This window comes from Glossina fuscipes, unplaced genomic scaffold (assembly GCF_014805625.2).
Source record: "Glossina fuscipes isolate IAEA_lab_2018 unplaced genomic scaffold, Yale_Gfus_2 0, whole genome shotgun sequence".
In the NCBI taxonomy this organism is placed as follows: Eukaryota; Metazoa; Arthropoda; class Insecta; order Diptera; family Glossinidae; genus Glossina; species Glossina fuscipes.
In genome coordinates, this window is record NW_023998414.1 from 14,469,525 (window position 1) to 14,492,786 (window position 23,262).

Genomic DNA, 23,262 nt, shown 5'->3' on the forward strand with positions numbered 1-23,262 from the left:
GCATGTCCCTCTGTCTGTGTTATGCCGAAAAGAAGCAATCTGCCTCAAATTTGGCAAAAGCAATGGAAATTCTTGACAGGTTGCTATTGAAACTGGGCCAAATCGGTCAAATCGTTGCTCATAAAGCACAACAGATATAACGATAAGGAAGGATTAGCATTTATATTCGATGGGTGGTCTGGCAGCACTTGTATAAAAATGTTAAAAATCTGTCACACCTACTCACTATTGTAGAATATTAAATTTCCCTTATTTTGCCAAACCGTGTGCAGTATCTAGAAAGAAGCTTCGGAGACCCTATAAAGCTTACATATTATTGATCAGCTTTAAATACGAATCAGTTTAGTACATGCTTGTCAACCGGTCTGCCCGTCTGCCTGTCAATTGGTGCGCTAAACGTACTCATGGTCACAGAAATCGAGACACACGATATAAATTTTGACTTTTATTTTAGAAAAGTTGCAAAAATTAGCTACGCCCATCCAATATTGTAGTGTATTGTAGTTTTTCTCCTTTCCTTTTTAATCTCTTAGAATAACGATAAGAAAAAGGTTTCACAGATTTGCTCGCAGTGGGATATAATTATTTTATTAGTTTTATTTAGGCTATAATTCCGTTAGATAATTGAAAGAAACTTACCCTTCAACTCAAGTAATTGATAATTTCTTAGGGCTTAGCAGTTATGTACTTACTTCACAAATGCTTTTCGATTAAAACAAACACAAAACATTATTTTTAAGGACATTCATTATTTAGTTATACATGGACATATACACATATATATGTATATATATGTTGTATTTATGTTTTGACAATAGTTTCAAAGTACGAATACAAACAGTTGAAATATACTTTCATTGTTCATTGTTTTTTTTTTTTTTTTTTTTTTTTAACGCTAAATAGAAATATCAACATTTTGATTTATCTTCTATTTAAACTGTCGTTATGAAAATGTTATTTATATGTAATGCAAAAAAACTACTTAAATGGATTGATTCCGTGTGCTGTTGGTCGTCTATAGTCTTTCTATGATATTTCTTAAAGATTCTGCATTTGAAATACAATATGGTTTTGCATAAATTTTTGTTTTCAAATTAGCATATAAAAACAAAAAGAAAAAGAAGAAGGAAAAGAAAAGCAAACGAATCTTAATAATCTTTCTATCTTTCATTCCTTGTAATGTTTGTTTTATTCCTTTTCCTTTTCCATTTTCTTTTAATTTAATTTTTACATTGGTTTTGTCTGTTTGCATATATACTAAGTGTAACTTTCTCGATTCATTATGGCGTGACCGTGTAAAGTAAAATTAATTAATTTGACATACAAAACTAAATAACAATAAATAGATTTATTTTTATTTTATTTTTTATAACGTTCTTTTTTTTTTTTTTTTTTTTTTTCTCTTTGTTTTTGCTTTAATGCTATTTATAAAGCATAGCATCGTAAAAATATTTATATGGCTTAATTTAAAGTAACAGAGAACTGAAAAGCGTAAAGAATATAACAATAGTATTAGTTATATAAATAATAGAAAATATACTTAAATTATTTACAGCTGTTTTGTTGTTTGTTGTTGTCATTGTAAAATTACAAACATTTAGAAATTTTTTTTTAATATATAATATATAATAGAAGAGATTCTCTGACGTAAACAATCAATAACAACAAATGCACACTTGTGTCGTTAAAATTTAGAAAAAAGAACAATTCTTATTACATTCATTACACAGGTATACGAGTAAAAATTGGAATTTTTATATTTATATATAAAAATATTTTTAACATATTATAATTTATTTCCTCGCCTTTTCCCATTATAAGCCATTTTAGTCGATATAAAGTTTATCAAAACCTACGTAAATACTCACTTTCTTTAAATACATACGTAAATGTAACTATGTGTGTGTAGCTAATGTTTCCTTTTTTATACTCGGAAAAATCTATTCCTACGATGACAGAAAATGAAAAAACTTCTATTACATTTGAAAGCAACTTTTTGATACTTGCAAATAGCAGCAGGCAGATTAATTGGCTTAAGGCTCCTTCATGAGAAAACCAAATGTTGTCAAATTATTTTTTTCCTTTTGTCATAAAAAATTTGAATTTTTGAAATGGACAGATTTATTCGTTACGCCACTGTCGCGTATATGTGACACAGGCGTTTCTTACCACAGTCCGTCGCCTCATACTTTTGTCTATTTTGCCTTTTTCGAATGTTACATACATACACACGTACATAAGAACTGTGTGGATGTTTGGCAGCGAACGGGCTAAAGAATGAAATAACGTTGCTGTGTCCCAACTGCAATTTTTTGGCTAGGTATTGCATATAGAGTGATATTAACAGTGCTACTGTTTCGTTTGCTCTGTTTGAGGTTATGTCGTGAATACGCTTTTAATTGCCTTTGACAATTCACCTTGTCAAAAAATCGTAATATTTATTAAACCATTCTATGCGCTTCAACAGTATGCACCAGTTATCTAAAATTTGTCATAATACATTTCTTGCCAAAAGCATAGAATTATAAGAAATGAAGAGACGTCCCTGCAAAACCTTACACAATTGGTTATGACTCGATGTTATTAATTACGTGCAGTGTTTAGCAATTCTCTCGTTAAAAAACTGAACAATTGATAGGGTGTTACATGTGTTCATAAAGCAAGGTCAAGATCTTAGTTCACCTTTCGCCCGATATTCCGGCTCGTTTGTGTAGATCCAAGTCTCATCTCACATAATGCGTGCGCTCCATGACCGATCGATAATCAGATATCATCTCCTTACAGAGAAGAAATTGCTTTTGACACCAATCGACATATGAAACAATGCAGGCCTAAGACATCTTTTAAACTGTTGTTGACTGATCATTTTGAAATTCTGAAAACATCGGTAAGATCTCTAATTGTTAATCGCAGATTTTCGAGTACTGAATCTTTGATTTCTTTGACCTTCACCGCGGCCTCCACCGTTACAAAATTGGAAACAATACTTTTTGTGTCATAAAAAACCAAGCCCAGCTACAACACTAACGATGTTTACGATGTGGAATTTGGCATAGATGTCTGTCACAGTGCCAGCAATTTGTTCATCTTACTTTTGATCACAGTATTATGTAGATATTTATACCCGTTATCGAAGGATGAAGGTATAATCATTTTCGCAAGACATTTGCAATACCCAGCAGGAAGTTTCAAAGACTCTATGACAATACATATCCATGATACGTATTAAATTTTCAATCGATTTAAGCTTTCCGTTTGCGTTGAAAACCGGCCAGATCCGTTTGGTTCAAATTTGGTTCACTTAGTTTTTATGTGAAATCATTATCATAAACAAAATTTCGTTGTAAAACATTAACAATTAGACCTTTCTCGGCATATAAGGGTGTACATTTTTTGAAAACCCTTTTATGCGGTGATATCCAAACAGTGTCTCTTTTATTTATGTGGGCCAAATTCGGTAAGAATAATTTCTTTATCAATTTACTATTAGGAATCAATTTTCACCATGTAATATTGAAAATTAGACCGATTTACATATAAGGCCTTAGTTTTTATTGGAACTTTCATATCGATTGGGATTAAAAAAGTAAGCCTACCTGGTCCAAACTCGGTGAAGTTAACCTTGTCATCAAATTACACGAATTTAGAGTCATTTACTGAATCGATCGGTATAATAAAAGGTGGGCCTATTTTAAGGTCGTCTGGCTTTTACATATGTCCGCACAAAGTTAATACAGCCTGTGCCACAACGGGTGTAGGATATAAAAAGGAAAAAAAAAGACCTAAAAATGGGCAGGGTTAATTAGATATGATTTCTGTCGCGCCGTTTTTAACTTGCAATCTTTCTCTGTGAATTGTATAAATCTTCCGAGATGCTAATCTAGTGCTAAATTTACGATAAATTATGGGCGTGATTTGCCACAATAACTAAAAAACCGTACTTAACCAGAAGATAACAAAGCTTTTTTATGCATTTTCATCATCTACGCACTACTTATGGGGTATATCGATTTGAAAATTACCAAGGAACTATAATAAATAAGAAAATATTTTAGATGATGGGTGAATGTTCAAACTCCTAACAAACCTAACTCCTTGTTACTTATTGTATACTATTTTCTCCCTTTGATCTCATTTTATCTTTTATTTATTTATTTCTTCTAATGTAATGTTTTGTTTTTTTTTTTTTTTTTTTTTTTTTTGTTTCTTTTATACACCTATATATCGTTATTGTACCACATTTTACACGCAATCTAAGAAAGGTTTAATGCTTAATAGAAATTTAAATTAAAAAGTTTACCGATTATTATGGGTTTTTCATTTACTTTCGCGCCTATATATAAAGGGCATGAAGCAAATATGTGCGCGAATATATAATGATTACAGACACTTAAAAAAAGAAAACATTCATTTTTACAAAATTTTATTTTTAATTATTATACGGATAATTACTTTCACAAAGGTCCAGAAATCAATACTTAGTTCTCTTTGTCGAATTTTTCTGCCTTTGACTCACCATCACAGGATACAGGAGATGAAAGTTCCCTAAATTCTGTAAATTTCGATAATGCGTCAAATGATGTGAACGATACACACACACACATATATATATATATATAGGATTTATAACTCTCGATTGTGGCATTCATTTGATTGCCTGCACGCAACACAAGAAGTAATAATCGGCACAACTATTTCCCGGAGTTCCGCTTTATCGATTGGCTCGCGTCCTTAATTTTTGACATTCTAGTTTCGCGATGATGGTGGGTAACAAAGAGATTTATCGTAAAACGTATATGATTTGCTCTCTTTTGCTAATTTAATCCCTGACAGGCTTTCTTTATAAAAATTTTCTTGCTAGACTTTTAAACGTTTACATTATTTGTTGTCTTTTTAAAATACGCAACAATTTTTAGTAGTGCGTTTCTTAGATATTCTAATACAGACAGATTTTGTAAGTGCTTGGTATATGCGATTAAAAAAAAAAAAAAAACGAGAAAGAAATAACAAATTACAATCATTTTCCATTGCAGGAAAAATTATCTGGACTTTATGGTAGAAGTTCAATGTAGTTTCGTGAAATTAATTATATTAAAATCTTTATTCGGTCATCTTTGGGAAGAGGGGCGCTCGAACGTACTTAAAATGTTAAGTCCGTGTAAGGTAAATGTTCCCGTCCCTTCTTAGCTATGCTGTCAAAGTTTTTATATTTCCTTTTTTGTTGTTGTTGTTAGTTTTTAATATTTATTTATTTTTTTAAATTTTTTTTAACTTTTTTTTTTTTTAATAATAGGTACTGCGTAAAAAGTATAACTTTCAGGTAAACTTAAAGTACATACATAGGTACACTGTATGGCAAGCAGTGGATACTCAAAAAGGTTGGCTTTAAAAAGTGTGAGGTTAACTGTTGTTGTTGTTGTTGTTGTTGTTATACTATGTGATTTCTGGTCCATAACAATACAATAAATGTGCTTTTCTGGATAAATGCAATGAAACCTTGTTTGCCTTTCTCTAAAACTAAGATTGTTACTGGATTCTATTTCCTTTCCTATCGTCTCAGTCATTCATTTTGGAAAACATTTATACTTAATCACAATGGAGAGACTAATTTTTAACAAATTTTAGCCTTAATTTTAAATTTAAGCTTATTAAAAATTTTTCCGGTTTTTTTTTGTTTTTTTTTTGCTTTTCTTAATCCTTTGGCAAAATATATTAAACAAAAACAAGAACTTCTCTTTTTTGAGCGTCTTTAAAGAAAACTATCAACACATTTATTTGACGAATTCTGGTTGATGTGCTATTTTCATGTGTTTTAGTTGTTAACCCAATAAACCATTTTGTTTGTGGTTGAAATTTTCAACTAAGGAATTTCTATGCTCGTCGGTCTCTTCATCGTCGCCTAACAAATCGGGCTTTCTGAGCGTAAACAAATATACTTCCATATTATCTTTACCTTTAACATAGACACTGCCCCTAGGCTCAAATTGATACTTTGTGTCTAGAAAATTGAAACATTCTTTACCGATTTGTATACGATTCGCTACACCTGTCGAGTCCATACGTGAGGCGACATTAACTGCATCACCCCAAATGTCATAGTGAAGTTTACTGGTGCCTATGACGCCAGCCGTTACATCACCCACATTAAAGCCGATGCGTAAGATTAAATTAAATTCTAATAGATCTTTGTTGAATGCATCTACAACATCTTGCATTGCTATGGAGAATTCCATTAAAGCATGAATATGTTCGTTACTTTCACCCCGATAAGAGGGATCTAGGCCACTAGCGGCCATAAATGTTGAACCAATGGTTTTAATTTTTTCAACACATTTGAATTCGGGTCGTGATAGCAATTCATCGAAATCGCCTATCAATTCATTAAGAACACGTAAATACTCTTTGCCACCCAAATAACTTTCATCGTACATTTCGTTAAAGTTAACAATCGAGGCGAAAATGATAGCAACGTTATGATGATTTTCCGAATATTTGGCGGTATTTTTCAATTGTTCGGCAACATGTTTCGGTATAATATTATGTAATAGCATATCCGCTTGATTTTTCATATTTTGTACTCGGATTTTGTCTTGGTTGGCCACCGCGTTACCGTAAAAAGTCAGACGATAACCGATTTCAAATTCCCGATTCAAAAACCAAACAAGCACTAGAATTAAAAATAAATCCAAATAGATTTCAACATGATAGTCGTGGAACCATTTAATTTCCTCTATAAGAAATGTGGCAATTTCTCGTGATGTTATCGGTGTCTTAGTTGAATTCAAGATTGCAGATTCTTCAGTTGCATCGGAACGATTCGAATAGACTACCAGTTGAGATACAGCAATCGCGACGAAACAGAGAGCTGCCAAGAATGCCAATATGTTGCGCATCCAACAATTAAGTTGAGTGAAATTGCAAAAGTGCACTATGCAAACAAAGATAAGAAAGCCATAATGGTATTCAAAAGCTTCTAATTGATTTAAGTCAAGTAACAGGAAGTTTGCTATTATTAAAATGACCGGCATGGCCATAAGTACGGCCAGGCATATGTGCCAAGGATACCAGCTGGAGATGGATTCAAATAAACGATCGGCACACGATACGGAATTGTTAGCTTTGCTTCGTGCTTGTGCAGAATGTCGTCGACACATTTGTCGTGTAAATAGAAATAAAGCGAATGTTTGGATGGCTGTAAAACATGTGAAAAGCGAAACCCATAGACGAAAACTGGGCGTGACAGTGCTCGGAGTCATCAAAAAGAGAGAGATGGATATGCAAAGGTACACAGCGAGACCAACAAATATATCGATGTATGTGTTGTAGCGAGGTGTAGCCAACGTGGGTGGACCTTCTGTTTCATTTTCATTACCGAATCGATGAGCTTTAGAGCGAAAGTCTCTTTCCATTTGGCGGGATTTGAAGTAAAGGCTAAATTTCTTAAGCGGTGGTTTGACTAGATAACTTCGCTGAGACTTCGCATTGTCTCGTACGCATCTAATAAGTTGCAGATCAGATTGTTTGCGCAACTGCTGTAGACAAGCAGCTAAAGGATCGGCCACTTGCGGTGTTGGCTGAGGTATTGGAGGAAGAGGTACATGTGGCAATACAGCAGCTTCACCTAGATTAGATATACTCGATGTTGAGCTGGTAAAATACCCTGAAACTCGATGTTGACTTATAGTGGTGGTTTGATTGAGTGCATAAATTTGTTGTTGTATAGAGGATCTTCGTGAATTGCTCTTGATGCCCGAATCTTTTCGTGAAGTGGCTGATGGGCAAATGCTTAGACCATCAGGCCATATGCTTGAATTACGAGAATGCGTTGGTTGAAGAGGTGTAACTGTGTCTGGCACTGTTGTTGACTGATTGGCAGGTAAAGATTCAACGCGACTTGCATTGAGAGTAAAAGCTCTTTGTCTAGGTACTGGTGAAGATTCAGATGGTCCACTGTAGCCACATTTTGATCTAGAACTGCCGGAACGACCAAATGGCGAAATATCACTACGCGATTGACTTATGTATGAGCGTATGTCAATAACGTCATCAAACATAGAATATTGGCCTGGCGAGCAAGAGCTGTTATCAGGAGAACGGTTCGCATTTGCAATAGTTGTGCAGCCAACATTATGCGTTCCGGGTTTCTGCGGAATTTCTAGCATATTCGGATTCGGTTTGTTTATCTCTACTGCTGCCGGAAGTTGTTGATTATTGGGTTCAATAAATGCTACTGTCTCTTCGATATTATTGATCGGTTTCGTAGGAGAAGCATTCATAAGACTGATACTGACCTCTGGGTTATGAGACTTTTCTGCCGGTTTTGTTATATCTTCGAGCTTTTTAAGAAATTTAGGAACTTTCCAAACTTTTAGACGTATTTTAGGTCGTATGGGTGTAACGGCAGCATGAGATTTACTTGTGCCGTTACCAATAATAATGTCATCATTGATCGGTTCTTCGCCATCTATTTGCTCTTTATCTAAACTCTCCGGTAAACTTTTTGTGGTTATAATAATCTTTGGTCGTTCACGCATTACAATCACTGGTGGTACGCCTGAAACTGCAGGATGTGTAATACCCCGCTCTATATCAGGCTCTTTCGTTTGCGATTTTTTGCGTATTTTCATGCTTAGCGAAGTAAGTCTTGGCCTTAGAGAGAGTACCGGAGAAGGATTCAAAGAAGATGATAATTGGCCCACTGGGGATGCTGGAGGAACATTTGGCTGAATTACAGATATATTAGTAGCACTCTGCGATAAGGACATGGGTTGACCGGGTAAACCGGGCAAGAGCAAGTGGCTATTTGATGAATTGGCTTGTATACTGGGACTTATACTGTTCGCTCGCGATGCATCTTTTCGTCGACCTACCACAAAATAAGTACGATGTCCTGAAATTATAGAAATAATTTAGTCTTCTTAAAAATTATAAATCAATTAAAAGTACCGAAGACCTCTTCGCCTTCTTCTAAGAAGTACGCCTCTCCTAAAAAACTAGCAGTCTCTTCTGATATGTGAACCTGCTCTGGTTTGCCAGATGATTCCATTCTGCGATTAAAATATATTATATCTAGTTGATTTTAGGATGAAAAAATATTATGTGTATTTACTTATTGGCTAAGGTAACATCGTTACTCCAAACATCAAATTTGACCCGTCTAGTCCCTACAATACCACATAGCACTGTACCAGTATGAACTCCTACACGCATTTTCACACCTTCATGTCTTTGAGCATCAAAGCAACGCATAGCGTCTATCATTCCCAAGCCCATTTCAACGCAGCACACAGCATGATCAGGCCTTGGTTCTGGGCATCCAGATACACAATAATAACAATCGCCTAATGTTGAAATCTTCTCGCAGCCATTCAAGGTGCACAAGTCATCGAAACGTTCAAAGAGATCATTCAAAATTTCAACCAACTGCTCAGCAGTTTTAGTCGATGACATTCGGGTGAAGCCCACAATATCAGCGAAAAGAATGCTTACATTTTCCATGCTGTGCATATGAAATGGCCGAAACAGAGATTTGACGTCATTCGAGGCTCGAGGCTTCATATGCGATTCGCGCCTCAACGCACATTCATTACTACCATCAATTCCACCCTCATTTAATAGCATATCAGCCACTTTTGGAGGCATTACCGAATGGATCATTTTCTCTTTAAGTTGCTTTTCCATTTCCAGTTGACGGCGCACCAGTAGGTTTTGCCCAACTTTCATGAAGGTGCCGCGCATGCGCACTAAATTCATAATTAAAACGTGCAAACCCACCAAATGTACGCATAAATGGCATAAAATTCGTAATGTTAGTATTTTGTAACTGAATTCGGAGGCATGGCCATGAACAGCATGATTGGCTACTACCACGTGAGTAACAATCTCAAATAACACCGTATAAGTGACAGCAATTGAAGCACTCAGCCATAATTTCATAGGTAGAGCTGTGTAAATAAGTAAAACGATCTCTAAACATATGGCAAAATGACCCAAAGGACTGAAAGCTCTTTTAGTGCAGGTAAGAAAAATTAATGAGGCAGCACATAAAATGGCAGCTGTTGTAGCCGATGTGGCTACGTGATGAGCTCGATATATATCCCAATGAGTAAAACACATCGCCATAATGATAAATAGCGACAACAGGGAAAAGGAACTTGAGATAGGACGCCATAAAACCTCAGAACCACCATCTATCAGAAAATAAAGAAACCAAACTATCGAACATAGTAAAATGTAGTAAAGACTAAATCTGAAAAGATAAGGAAAAATTTCACCGAATTACACAATTGTCAATAATTGTATTTCAATAAATCGTTTCAATATATATGTATGCATAAAAGTGTGTTGAATAATCAATCTTTAGATGGCCTTTAGTGAATTCACTTTCATAATACATATATTTATATATATATATATATATATAGCTATATATATAGGTAAGTCAATGACGAATTGACAATTGAATTATTGGTACATTATGAAAGTTTTTAAGTGTAAGAAATAACGTTATTCGTAAGAATTCATTGTCAAAGGCATTTTTATTATGCCACAATTTGTGGCTGGAAGGAAACTTTTACTTACTTTCAAATAACTCAACAACTTTGACAATATAATTATGGCAATGGCTAAGTTAAACTGGCTGGCAGACGAGTAAATTGGTCGACTTGTGATTTTGATTTCTTTTATTGTAGCAGTAAACAGAAAATGTAAACAAAAAATATTCATATTTTATAGCATTCTGGAAGAAGAGATTCGGGATTTTGTTTAATGAAACATATGTTTATATATCCTCAATTCTTATATCGTAGGGCTTTCATTACCTTCACGTTAAACATTGGGATGTGTTATATGATATTTACATTTTATATGAAAATTTCATTTTTTTTTTTTTTTTTTTTTTGATTATTAATTATATTTATTTACCTATATCTCATGCGTATATGTGGAAAAACACTAGTTTTAAATTGTCCCTCTAGCACGGGCGAATCAAATTTCGGATCCAGCCATGAACTAGAGGCGGCTCGCTCAAATGCCACCGGTAACATGACGCTACAACAGGAATGACGGCGACCCGTTTGACTTAAATACGATTGTATGTGTGGTGCGAGAGCAATTTGTATGTCATCGGTGGAATTGGCACGGCTATCATCGGCTAAGACACCAGGTGGCATCGCCGTAAAACTAACTGATTGTCGGCGTAGCTATGAATGAAAGCAAAATGCATTTTATCAATATTAGTAAAATTCTTACATACAATATAAAATAATGATAATATGATAGATAGATAACATTATCATTTTCAGAAAAAAATTCGTAAACTAAAACCATCTCCATTCATTCTCTTGCCTATTGAAATTCTTACGATCGCTCGTACCGAGTTAGAATATTAAACATTTCAATTGTAAATTTGATGTTAACTATTAACAATAAAAGTATGATAAAGATTAAGTCTGCTTAAAACAACTAACAGATGTCAGATACACGAAAACCCGGAGCCACGGATATGAGTAAAGCTTATGTTGGTAAAATGGATTTGGTCTTGCATACATCATATCAGACAAATAGCATATTTTTCGTCCTTTTTGCTTCCCGGCGGCGAAAGCCCCATCTAGTAAAAATTCAGCTGCAATAGAAGCCCAAGGTTTAAAAAACAGGTCTGTGAGTTATTAAGGGGGGCCAGAGAAGTTCGTAGTTCGAGTTGTGAGTGTGAGTTGTTGCCGGATGTAAGCTGGGTTGATATCTTTTCCTTATGCATTAAAAATCCAAGTGGGTATTAGCTGGACCCACACTTCGCCCAGGAAGTGTGGATAATTTAAAAGTTAGAGTATATCCGTAACTCTGACACGCTTAGTGCCGGGAACCCTAAGGCACTATAAGAAAAGACTATGCGATCCACAGGCATCAGCCTGCCCACTCACTTTAATACCACATGTGTTTTGTCATTATTAAGCAGGAGCGGTAGTGTTGGAAGACACTCCGGTGGACACACCACGTGAGGCCTGACTGCTGAGTGCCGCCATTCGGGGGGTAGTCGCGGCTGCGTGGCATTAAATAATTAGAGATGCATGATAGGCCCCGGCTTGCCAAGTGGGGAGATCGTCTTGGTATAAGCGCTCTCACTTGCCGGATTGTCTTGCACGCTGGAGGGTACGGGAAATCACTCGTAAATTACTTAATGGATCTGCAGACCTGGTCTGATTAAGCTTTCAAGGCAATTGCGGACGTTAAGCGTACAGACCCTCTTCTTTTTGCAAATGGTATTGGAAAAGTAAGACATTTCCAAACTTTGGTAATGATTGTCAAACTATTGAATCTACATAAAATTCTGTATTTTCGTTTTTTCGAAACTGTTATTGAGGTTATTTGAGACCTCATTTAGACCAAGTGTAACAGCAGTGATTCAAGACGAATGTTCGGTATCTAAGCCGAACATAAATTTTTTTTATTAAGATGTTTGATGCTTATGCAGCACGTTTGGCTTTATTCAATTTTTCTTACAATTTCCTTATCATCAATGAATGAAACTTATATCGATTGAAGTAATTATGTAAAAGAAAAGAAAATAAATAAAACAAGAAATGCAATACCATTAACAAAGTTGTTAGAAAATTTAAGCTATACAATTTTTATACGGCTTGAAAAATAGTAATAAAGGGGCCTAACGGAAATCCAATTTTGCATAGGAGGCAAAAAGGGCATTTTTTCATTAGTAGAAAATGTCTATCACAAAAATTGTGTGGTTCCTCACAGAATGTAGTTAAAAAAAAAAATTAAAGTTACTTCAGTTATGCTGCGTGCCCTTTTTAAATGTATGAGAAACATGTTCTCTTATCATGAATAATTTGTTGTCTTTTATTTCCGTTATTAGGCAATTCCAGGATCATAAAACTATCCTTTCAAGTTCAAATATTACTTTTCGTTCCGTTTCCTCGATAATTCTTGGGTCGGCAATGCTTCTTTTCCTGCATCTGTCAGAGACAGAATCTCACGTTTCACAGTTTATATGTTGCAAAAAGGCAGAAAAAAGCCCAAAAACTTAGTTCCAAACTTTTCATATTTTAGTAAAAGCAATCAAAGCTTCATGTCTACTTGAAGGTTAACTTGACGAAGCTACACTACATGGGTATAGAAATGCTTTTGATTGCATATAAATACTTTCTAAACGTCTACTTCCGCTGGCGCACTAGAGAAGGTGGCACTCAAACTGGCAAGACATCAAGGTTCAATGTTCCAGCTGCAAATATTCCTGTTGAAGCGTATGAGAGATAACTCAAAATTTTCAAAGAACAATTATTTTGCGGAAAGTGAATTTGTTCCTGCCTACTTTAAACACAAATTGCAGTGCTTTGTCCTCTTATGCCAGACTTTCGCGCCTAAAAGATATGTAGTAATATAATTTGTGACGGAATTTTGAGAGACTTTGGTTCACTCCGTTTATACATCCGTACACGTTACGCCTTTAAAAAACTAAAGTTTTATGAAAAATATTTACTGACTTTAATAATATTGCTTAGATGTTGACCTGTTGGCATAGTTTTTGTCTAACCATCAGTGATTTGCTATTTTCCTCTTGTTCGTATGTCTGTACATGGTGAAAGTTATTTTTCAATTTTAATAATAAACACATATACATTTGATTTTGTGCAACTGTTCCTTGTCGCTATGCAATGTGCTCGAAGAGAGGGCTGATGTCTACTGCTTACTACGTCTTTCTGTTTATGGCACATAGACGAACGTACTCTGTGGTAGAGGTAATCGTAGAGACTACCGTGGCAGGATTTTTTACCGATTGCTTTTAGCCAGTGCCAACTGCGGCCGGTTTCAGTTGGGCTGTCGCATGACCAGATAGGTAAGCGATACGGTAACCAAATCGCTGGTCGCGGACCCAAATATCAGTGCGGCTTAACCGTACTTGGGCGTAGAGCGCATTGTAACTGGCAATGCAAGGTGGATCTATTACGACACGCCCAACTGCAATAAGTCATGGGTTAGTCCGGACGAACCGTCCACATCGACACAAAAGCGGAATCTTAATCGCCATAAAGTTTTGCTCTGCAAATGGTGGGATCAGCAATATGTAGTATATTGCGGGCTGGTAAAACTGATTGAATTTGTTACTGCAGATGTCTTCCGACGTCAATTGAACAAATTGAACGGTGTATTGTAGCAAAACAGTCCAGCAACAGTCGCTAACAGGCACAAAGTCATCGTCTTACATAAGAACGCTCGCCCACACGTTGCACAGGTTGTTTTTCATGTGAACAAATAATCAAAATACATGTAAGCAGTAAGTATATATATATATATATATATACTAACGTTTGCAATAGGTTGTAATTTACAGCTTTTGCATCCTAGATCTAACCTTTCATCTACTACTTCTAGGCCACCAATTAAAAATAAAAATTTATGGAATCTTGGAGGAACATTGCAGAATGCCACAAACGATAGGTATAATCATCTGCCCCCTTCTCGAGACAATTGATAAGCAACGGGATGAAATGAATGTAAAAGTAGTTCTCCTCTTCTATGTCTAAGAAGAAAATAAGCAATTCGCAGATACGTCTTACCTAAATCTCACCTTTATGGTCCGCCCTACAATTAAGTAAAGGTAAATGCAAATATGTATAATCTCAGTCGATGGATGGATGGTATATGTGACCAAGATTAACGTTTTTGTATTAAATTATTTCTACTTCTGTTTTTATATGGCACTCATACGCCACATGATATTATATATAGCTATAAAAGTCTATGTTTCGTTTTCTATCAACAGGCTTGCAATATAACTTGAGTTCAATTAACGAGTAAAAAGAGGAAGAGAGAGAGAGAGAGAGAGAGCTGTATACTTAAAATTCGTCATCATAGTCATCATAGTCTTTCTCGCTTGAGTTTTAATTGCCATCTTCCCATTTATTTTTCAATTAATTACGAACATGTTTTCTTCGGTAATTTGCTTTCATTTTCTTCTTATCATTGTCTTTGGTCGTAAGAGGAAATAAGCGTGAAATCTAACTAAACCAAATTAAACTAATATTAAACCCTTTTCAGCACCGCAACACCCGGAGGACAACTGAAGCTAAGGGACATAAAGAAAAAAGAAAATAAATATATATATATATATATATATATATATATAGATAATTATTATACGCACTGACCTTATGATTTTTAGTCCTAGAACTTTTAAACTCTATTATGCGTACTGTAATAATGTTCTTATATAATTTTCTCAAACTATTCTAATTTTCGTTGTTGTTGTTGTTGTTGTTATCATTTAAAAATATGCACACACGTGTAGTAATGAGCCTGTCAAGAGTAGCCTTCAAATCAACGAAACTAATTGCCACAATAACTAACAAACTTGCCAGAGAGAAAATGTAAAAAAATAACAGAATGAATGAACGAACAGGCCATCAGGCAAGAGCCAACAAATATAAAAGAAAAAAAAAAAAGCGAAAATAAAAATGAAAAAAGTTCATAGCAGTAGCGCTATATAACGTAACGTAAACACAATGTATTCTCTCTGTAAGCTCTATAGTACATTACACAGACTCTACATATTATATAATATATTACATACACTTAATATACTTGCATGTACATGTATATACAAATACAGGCAAACTGGGTCAATGTGAAAACTTGGTAACATATATCTGTATATACATGTATATGAATACACACAAGTATACACGGTTGCAAACGCACACAAAAACATAAACACGTAGCAACGCGTACACCCATACATACATAAGCGAATTCACGTGTGCACCAAATAATAGTCGTAAAATAAATGATATTGACGGTAGTCTTATGGCTGGTTTGTCAGTAGAGGCATTAAAACACAATCTATTTGTTTAAACGCTGATAACTTCTGGCTCTGGGACTTTAACTTTTAGACATGAAATATATATACATGTGTATGCATATATGTTTGCGTGTTTGTCTGTATGCGTGTGTGTGCGTGCGTGCGTGTGTGTGCATGTGTTTGGGTTCGTGTTTGTGGGATAAGTGTGCACACAAATATTTAGGCAAAAAATTGTTGTCATTTTAACTGTCATGGAAATGAAGTTGTTGTCTACATGAAACAAACGCACGCATATAAATGTTTTATTTGCGATTGCACTGCACATTGAACTCTTGTTGAGCATATTCATTCCTATGAATATATATTATAATATAAGCACAAGTGACCATGTTTTACGTTGTATTCAGTTGGTATTTTTTTTTGCCTTTTTGCCATTATCGCAGTCATCACTTCTCAATGCATACAATTTAAATATTCAGTTATAAATTTACACTTGTTTACATGGCATGTTGTGTTCTCCTAGTGACATTATATGCGACGTTGTATACCACTGCATTGGTTAACGGTTAAAAGGTATACACGCACACACGCACACACACACACACACACACACACACGCACACACGCACACACGCACATATATATGGACAATTATATTTACTGGTAAATGAATACCATGTGCAGTCAACGAGGCACCAGTTTTTTGTACAATTTAAAACAAAAAAAAAAAAAAAAAAAAATAGTCGGTAAATGGTAAGGTCGAAGATTCTTTTTTACTATTTTTTCGCCCTTATTGTCTTTGCGGAAATTGTGGAGAGTAAATGAAAGGCTTTAATTTACATTTTTATAATAATCGTCAAGGTTACAAAGATATTATTACGATTTCACCTAAATGCATGGAAATCTTTTCAAAAGTGCATGAATAGATTCAGTTTCATTTAAGTTTATTAAAATTTTTAATTTTCTCTATTAAAGTCAAGTTTTCAAAATCATTTTACACATATAACATATACAGCATATATAATTGACGTATCCTGGACGGATGAGAGAGAACATATTAATAAGTGGTGAAAACGATTTATGAGAATTAAATCCAAAGACAACAAGAAGAAAAAGGCAGAAAGAATAGATTTTAAAAAATTCAATGTACATGCATATGTGCATGTGTAGTGAAACGGAGTGCGTATGTGTAAGCTTTATTTCTAACGTCTCTTTCTCCCTTTTTGAATAGTGCATTAAGCAAAATTTAGCCTGAACGCAATTGAAAACATGATGAGAAAACATTGAGGAAATATGAATGCTGTGCATATCCTGTTTAATGCAATTTTTTTGCTTTCACACTCTCGACGTTAATTCCGCCACCGTGACATTTCTTAATTGATTGCATTGTTCAACACTTTTTAAATAATAATATAAATTAAGAAAAAAACTATTATAAGCAAGCAAGCCATCGTATAATTAAATTCCTTCACTTATTTGATTACATGCAGAATAAATTCCAATTTGCAGTCTCTTGTGCATATAATTGGTTTCATATTTTTATTAAGATTTGAAAAATATGTCTGTAAAAAGTATTAAGCTTAATAATAAATACATAAAATTATTCATTATACATTTTCAAATACATTAATGCACACGAATGCGAATGTATTAATGAATTTGTTAAGCAAAAAAAAAAAAAGGAAAAATTTTGTTAACCAATAAAATACTAATGTCTTGGCTGGGAAAGCGATTGCAATAGAATTGTTTCGTTTTGCCTATTTGTCATCTTTCTATTATGTAGAGTAAATTCTGTCAAGTCTCGTATATTTTATGCCTTTAATAGACTCAAAACGTTTTATTGAAACACTTCGAATCGAATGAATACACTGCTTGTTCAATTACGCTCTGTTGAGCTTTTCACTAAACTCTTTTGCACGCAACGAACACGTAATGTGTGTGGCTTTATATGTAGTAAAGCATCCATTGTTCTTCACGCGTAAGGATATGGCAGCACAAACCTTCGGTTTAATCAGGAACAGTAAGTTTTCCCGCAAATTGCTTCTTTTTCGGCACATAACCACACTTTGGTGTGATAACCTATTCAGTTGCGCATATTTAGAAGGCAGCGCTCTCAAATGAAGAAGTCACTATTGTATGCAGCACTCAACAGTACTATTTACGACAAAATAAAACAGCCGCAAAGCCAGGGGTCGTTTAAAATTTCGTCAGCTCTTCTAAAATTTAACTTTTGTTCAGACACTTGGGTTTCTAAATAAAATTGCGGCCATTTATGTAATCAAGATAGCTTTAAAAATGTGGCGGCTGCTGCTTAGCTAATTTATATGTCCATCCGTATTGTCGGGGTTTTTAGTCCTCAGTCAAATTATGATATGATAAGAGATTGAAATCATATAATATATATATATATATATATATATATATATATATATATAACATAATACAAATAACAAATAACATATAACATAATCACATATATATATATATAAAGAAATTAAACACATTTGGTTCACATATACTTTTACAATTAATACCAGAACTTATTATCTAGTCTGCCCTATTCTGAGTAACATTGCAGCCTCGTCATAAGTCATAAGCATATTGCTTTCTATATGGCTTTCGCGATTTAACAATCTTGCTTTATAAAGTAGTTGATATTGAAGAATGTTATTGCGGTCGTTGTTCCCAAAAATATCACCTTTAATACGGAGTCAATCAAAATCTATGACAAACAAACCCGTTGTGTTCTACAATGAGTAGTGACCGATCACAACACTAGAATACGGCTGTAAATTTTTTTCTTTCTCTTCTCTTCACTTACATCTTGTGCAGTACATTACTCTCATCGGTCTATTTCATTTTTTCATTTTTAATCAATTCTTCTTCTTAGCATTTCGATGCATTTGAAGGGTTGTCACAGAGGTTGTTGTTTTTGACAAAAAAATTCTATTTTAATAATCAATTTACAATGAAAATTATATGCTAAACAATTAAGAACGCTACAGTCGAACAAGGCCGAACTTTAGACAGCGTACCCCACCTCGCTTAATTAATAATGAAATATCCTCCTAAAAATTACAATATTTTTTCTTATAACGACTTAGCGAAATAAGGCATTGTATGGGGAGTGGTCCAAAAAGTGATCCGATCCGAATCATTTTTAATAGCGTTCGGCGCTTGGTGAAAGCACATTTGTGTCCAAAATTTTATCGAAATATTTCCAAAGTTTTCATCCGTAGGTTAAACCCAAGGTTAAAGACATTCAAATGGACAGACAAGCTTGAATCGAGTCAGATAGTCTTCTGGATGTCGTATAGATCGGCATAGACTTAATATACCCCTACCACAAGTAGTGTAGTAGTAGTGTATAAAAATGCAGAAATTATAAGTGACGCAATGTTCGTTAAGTAATCATAAGGCAGACAAGAATTGAAATGGATAGGTGAAAGTAAAAGGGAGGAAGATTTGTCTGTGATAGTTGTTGAGTTCCTTCCATTTTTATTGCGTAGATATAGGATAAAATTACAAGGAAAGTTGATCTTTTCTTGTGCATTGCGAAAGAAAGAAAGATGCTAGAGAATTGGAGGGATGGGGAGTTACTTTTAAGTTCCTGCGCAACACACAATTACCTAATCATTTTTCTATTTACAATAACTTAAAAGGGAAGACCTTTATATATAGTATTTTAAATGCTTATATATGAAATAAAATTGGATTTGTTGTTGTGTTTGTTTCCAAACAATTCTATTTCATCGTTTGCTAACGGTAAACGTCCGATTTCTTGCAAGTATTTTAATGTGAACAACATCTTTAGCTTCAACTTTCGATGAGCTTTGTGCAGCAACATTCTTATTTTCGCAAATATTTATTTATTGTTGTTATGTTAAATGTTTTATGCCGTTCAAGTTCATGTGATGTTGAAAAGTCGAGTTTGCTATCGAGTCTGAAATATTTTAAAAGAATTTTAGAAGAAGAAAAAGATTAATCTACTACGAGCTTGTGAAGTGTGGTGAAACTGTTTCGTCTAAATGATATCAAGCTCGGCTAAGCAAACGAAGTGACTAGCTTGAGGAAACAATATAATTTGTTGACAAAGGTACTCAAAAAGCAATTTTTTTCCATGGCAACGCCCGTGTGCATGAAGCAAAAGCAACCGAAGTAAATCTTCAATCTATAATTTCACCTGGGAAACTCTTCCCTTTGCGGCATGTTCGTTCGATCTTAATCTGGCTCCTTCTGATTTCCGCGATCGATATCATTATATTCGGCTGATCGTGGGGAGGGGGGGGATTCACGAAAGTTGAAGATGTGCAAAAATGTTTCGATAACTATTTTCCCTCGAAAGCACCAAACTTCTACCGCAGCAGTAAGTATAAGCTACTCGATAAATGGTGAAACCACAACAGAAACTTACATTAAATATTGCAACGACTAAGCCTTGTAACAAGTATGTGTTAAATAAATTAGAATATTATCAAAAAAATTAATACAATTTTTTTACACTTAACAAGTTAAGAGTAAAGTTGTAAACTGATTGTTAACTAAAATCTCTGCAGCCATGAAGCCATAAATTAATGGGAGAACGGATGCTTAGTAAATCATTCACTTTGTAATTGTGTGACAAGCTCGTAGTTCGATTTTGTTGTTTTTCGAATTTAACCTGACGAGGGCATGATTGACAAATTTAAAACGATTCCTTTTCCTCTTAGAAAAAATTTCAGATAATATGTGCGTATTAAACGCAAAGATGGACTGGCAGAGCATACGTGGCTCTTCCTCAACGAGAACATATATATATATATATCATCTTGGATGCATATTTCCATTTGTTTTAAACATTCGGCATATTTAATATACCCCTGCGATGAACAATAAAAAAAAAATAAATGTATTTACTTTGAAAGTAGTACACGTTCACGGTCAATAAACATAAAACTGTGTGCATACAAGCTGAATGCGTACATAGTTGCAAACACACTAAAATGTGGCAACAGAACATTTGGAAATATTAATGGTTTCCGTAAAGAAGCACTTCTTACATATTTTTCACTCTAATTTAATTTCACGACAAACGAATACGAAAACTGTTCTATGTGTGTGTATTATTAAAGTTGTCGCGAGCACAAATTAGTTCTGTCCGTTTACCAATAGAGGGTCGAAAATAGTACTGAAAGATGCAGAATAAAACGGCATTACGTTTTACGGTTTCTTCTACATGGGAACGCTGCCAACAAGTGATGATATTTCGACAAAATAGGGGCGTGGGATGCCGAAAATTACGATATCTTCAGTTTTCAATATGAAGGTATTTGAAGCCATTTAGCACAATTCGCTCAGGATATATTTGCATTTCTGGAATGTACTGCATTCGTCAGTGTCATCAGCGTACATTAGTTCTTAGCAATAAACGCGGGTCTCAATCGGTGATTTATTGTTTGTTGGAACGGTGTTTTCATTTTTATGACGATACCCGAATAGGGCTGCTTTTGCGCATACCCTCTAAAAGCATGGAATTCGAAAATTGACTAAGAGGTAGGAAGAAGTAGTAGCTAACGATCGTTCGTTTATTTCTCATTTCCTTCTGAAATAAATGCATTTATGATCACACGGATCAAACGGACCGAACTAAGTTGTATCCTTTATATATATATAAAGACGATTCGAAATGAAGTCTAAAATGTACGCAACTGCGCTTATAATGTGTTTAAATGTTATTAAATGAAAATGCCGACAAAGACGAAAGTGAGGCTTAAAGTTAACTTCACTTAATGAGAATGTCAAGTCAATGCTGCCGTTGGGAGGATCAAATGTGAAGATTCTATAGCGACTAAATTAATCCGTTTGAAACTGTATTAATAGGGCGAGAAAGACATTCTTTAAAAAACCCTTTTTTCCCAATTATCCAAGTAGAGTGCAATGCATTGTATGTCTCCAGGAAGTAACTAAAATCTGCATAAATAATGTTATTTTTGAAAGTTAGCTCTTCATCACTATAAACAGTACGACGCGGTACTCAAATAATTTAAGCAAAGCATAAGTAAATACGTAGGTAAGTTCTTGAAATATGCCTACTAGAGTTACTTCCGTAAAGAGGGTTAAAGTAATTTTTATTCGATTAATTCGTTAGTCACTCTACGAAGCAGAGATAAGCTAAAGACATTCATAATAATCATAAGAAATCATATGAACTATATGAAAGTAATCCTCCCTGGAACCTATCGAATGCAAAACTTTAGTGATTTAACTCCTTGTCGATGTAATAACATTAACATTAAGAGTTGAGTTCGTTCATTCATTTATCGGTCTATGCAGTGTCTGTCGTAAACATTTTCCTGGTCGCATAAATGCGCAAATCAAATTCAAATTTGGCACCAAAATTGGCAGTTGTTGGCAAATCGATCAAAGGACCTAACCACAGTAGAACATGTCCTGACACCGCCTATGTTTTTAAGAAACGAAAAAAAAAATGGGTTTTTGCTCCTTTTTGAACGCTATAAACCACAACAGATACAATGATAAATAATTGGCATTTGCAAGGCATGAGCGGTCCCCCACCTCACCACATCACCACATCACATACATAAAAATGGAAAAACCGCTACTCTAATTTAATCGTATGAGCATTTACAGCATCTAGAAAGAGGCTTCAGAGTCCATGCAAAATCTACATATTTCAGCTCATTATTAAGCGATGATGTGATGATGAAAGACTCGATCGCGATCGAATATAACTTTGTTCCTTGTTTCTTTTTCAACTTGAAACATTTTTGCTCTAATTAAGTAATCTTTCTAACGAACCAGATTCAGATTAAAGGCGCTTAAAAAAAGGAAGAGAACGAGATTGCTATGTGTTCTGCAATTAATGAGCGAGTCACATTTCTGTTGTAAATTCTTAAAAGACGCTTGCATACACTGCATGTAGGGAACTGAATCGAAGATCTGCTGCAAGTACAAGCCTTAAAGAGCCTTAATTACATTTCCCGAAACAATGGGAGCAACATTCATATAATCAACATATTGGAAAAATTTCTTTAAATGTCTCAACTCTTGCGTAAGTAAATGGTGTTCTATGTAAAATGACTTTCAAAAATTAAACACAAATCAAATTTGATGATAATAAAGTTTAGCTAGTTCTCCTAATTTTCTTATTTGATTGAAAATATTAAAATTTATTTTTATTATTATTATTATTATTATGATCGTTTTTATTAATTTAGCCAGAGAATAAATTCTAAGACTAAAGTCTTAAAGGGCTAGCATTCTAATGCTTTCGGCGTTATGAAAAACTCTAACGCACTTGAGATTTGAACCCACGACCACTGAGCTGCTAGTCGAGACTCTTACCTACTCGACCACTCAGGCAGATGAAAAAAAAAAGAAAAATTTATTAAGGATGCTTTATTTTATATGCAATAATAAAAATAAATAAAGTACATACTTGCTCTTAGTCA

The 23,262-nt window shown here is 34.4% G+C and overlaps 1 protein-coding gene across 1 annotated transcript; it reads right to left on the reverse strand.

Moving 5' to 3' along the window:
• Positions 1-5,668: 5,668 nt before the first annotated feature.
• Positions 5,669-23,262, reverse strand: LOC119645377 (adenylate cyclase type 9). The gene is made up of 5 exons (XM_038045575.1): positions 23,250-23,262; positions 10,924-11,201; positions 9,110-10,249; positions 8,947-9,047; positions 5,669-8,890 (listed from the first exon to the last, which is right to left on the reverse strand). The coding sequence occupies exons 2-5, from the start codon at positions 11,169-11,171 to the stop codon at positions 5,820-5,822; spliced, it is 4,560 nt and encodes a 1,519-aa protein (XP_037901503.1). The 5' UTR covers positions 11,172-11,201; positions 23,250-23,262; the 3' UTR covers positions 5,669-5,819.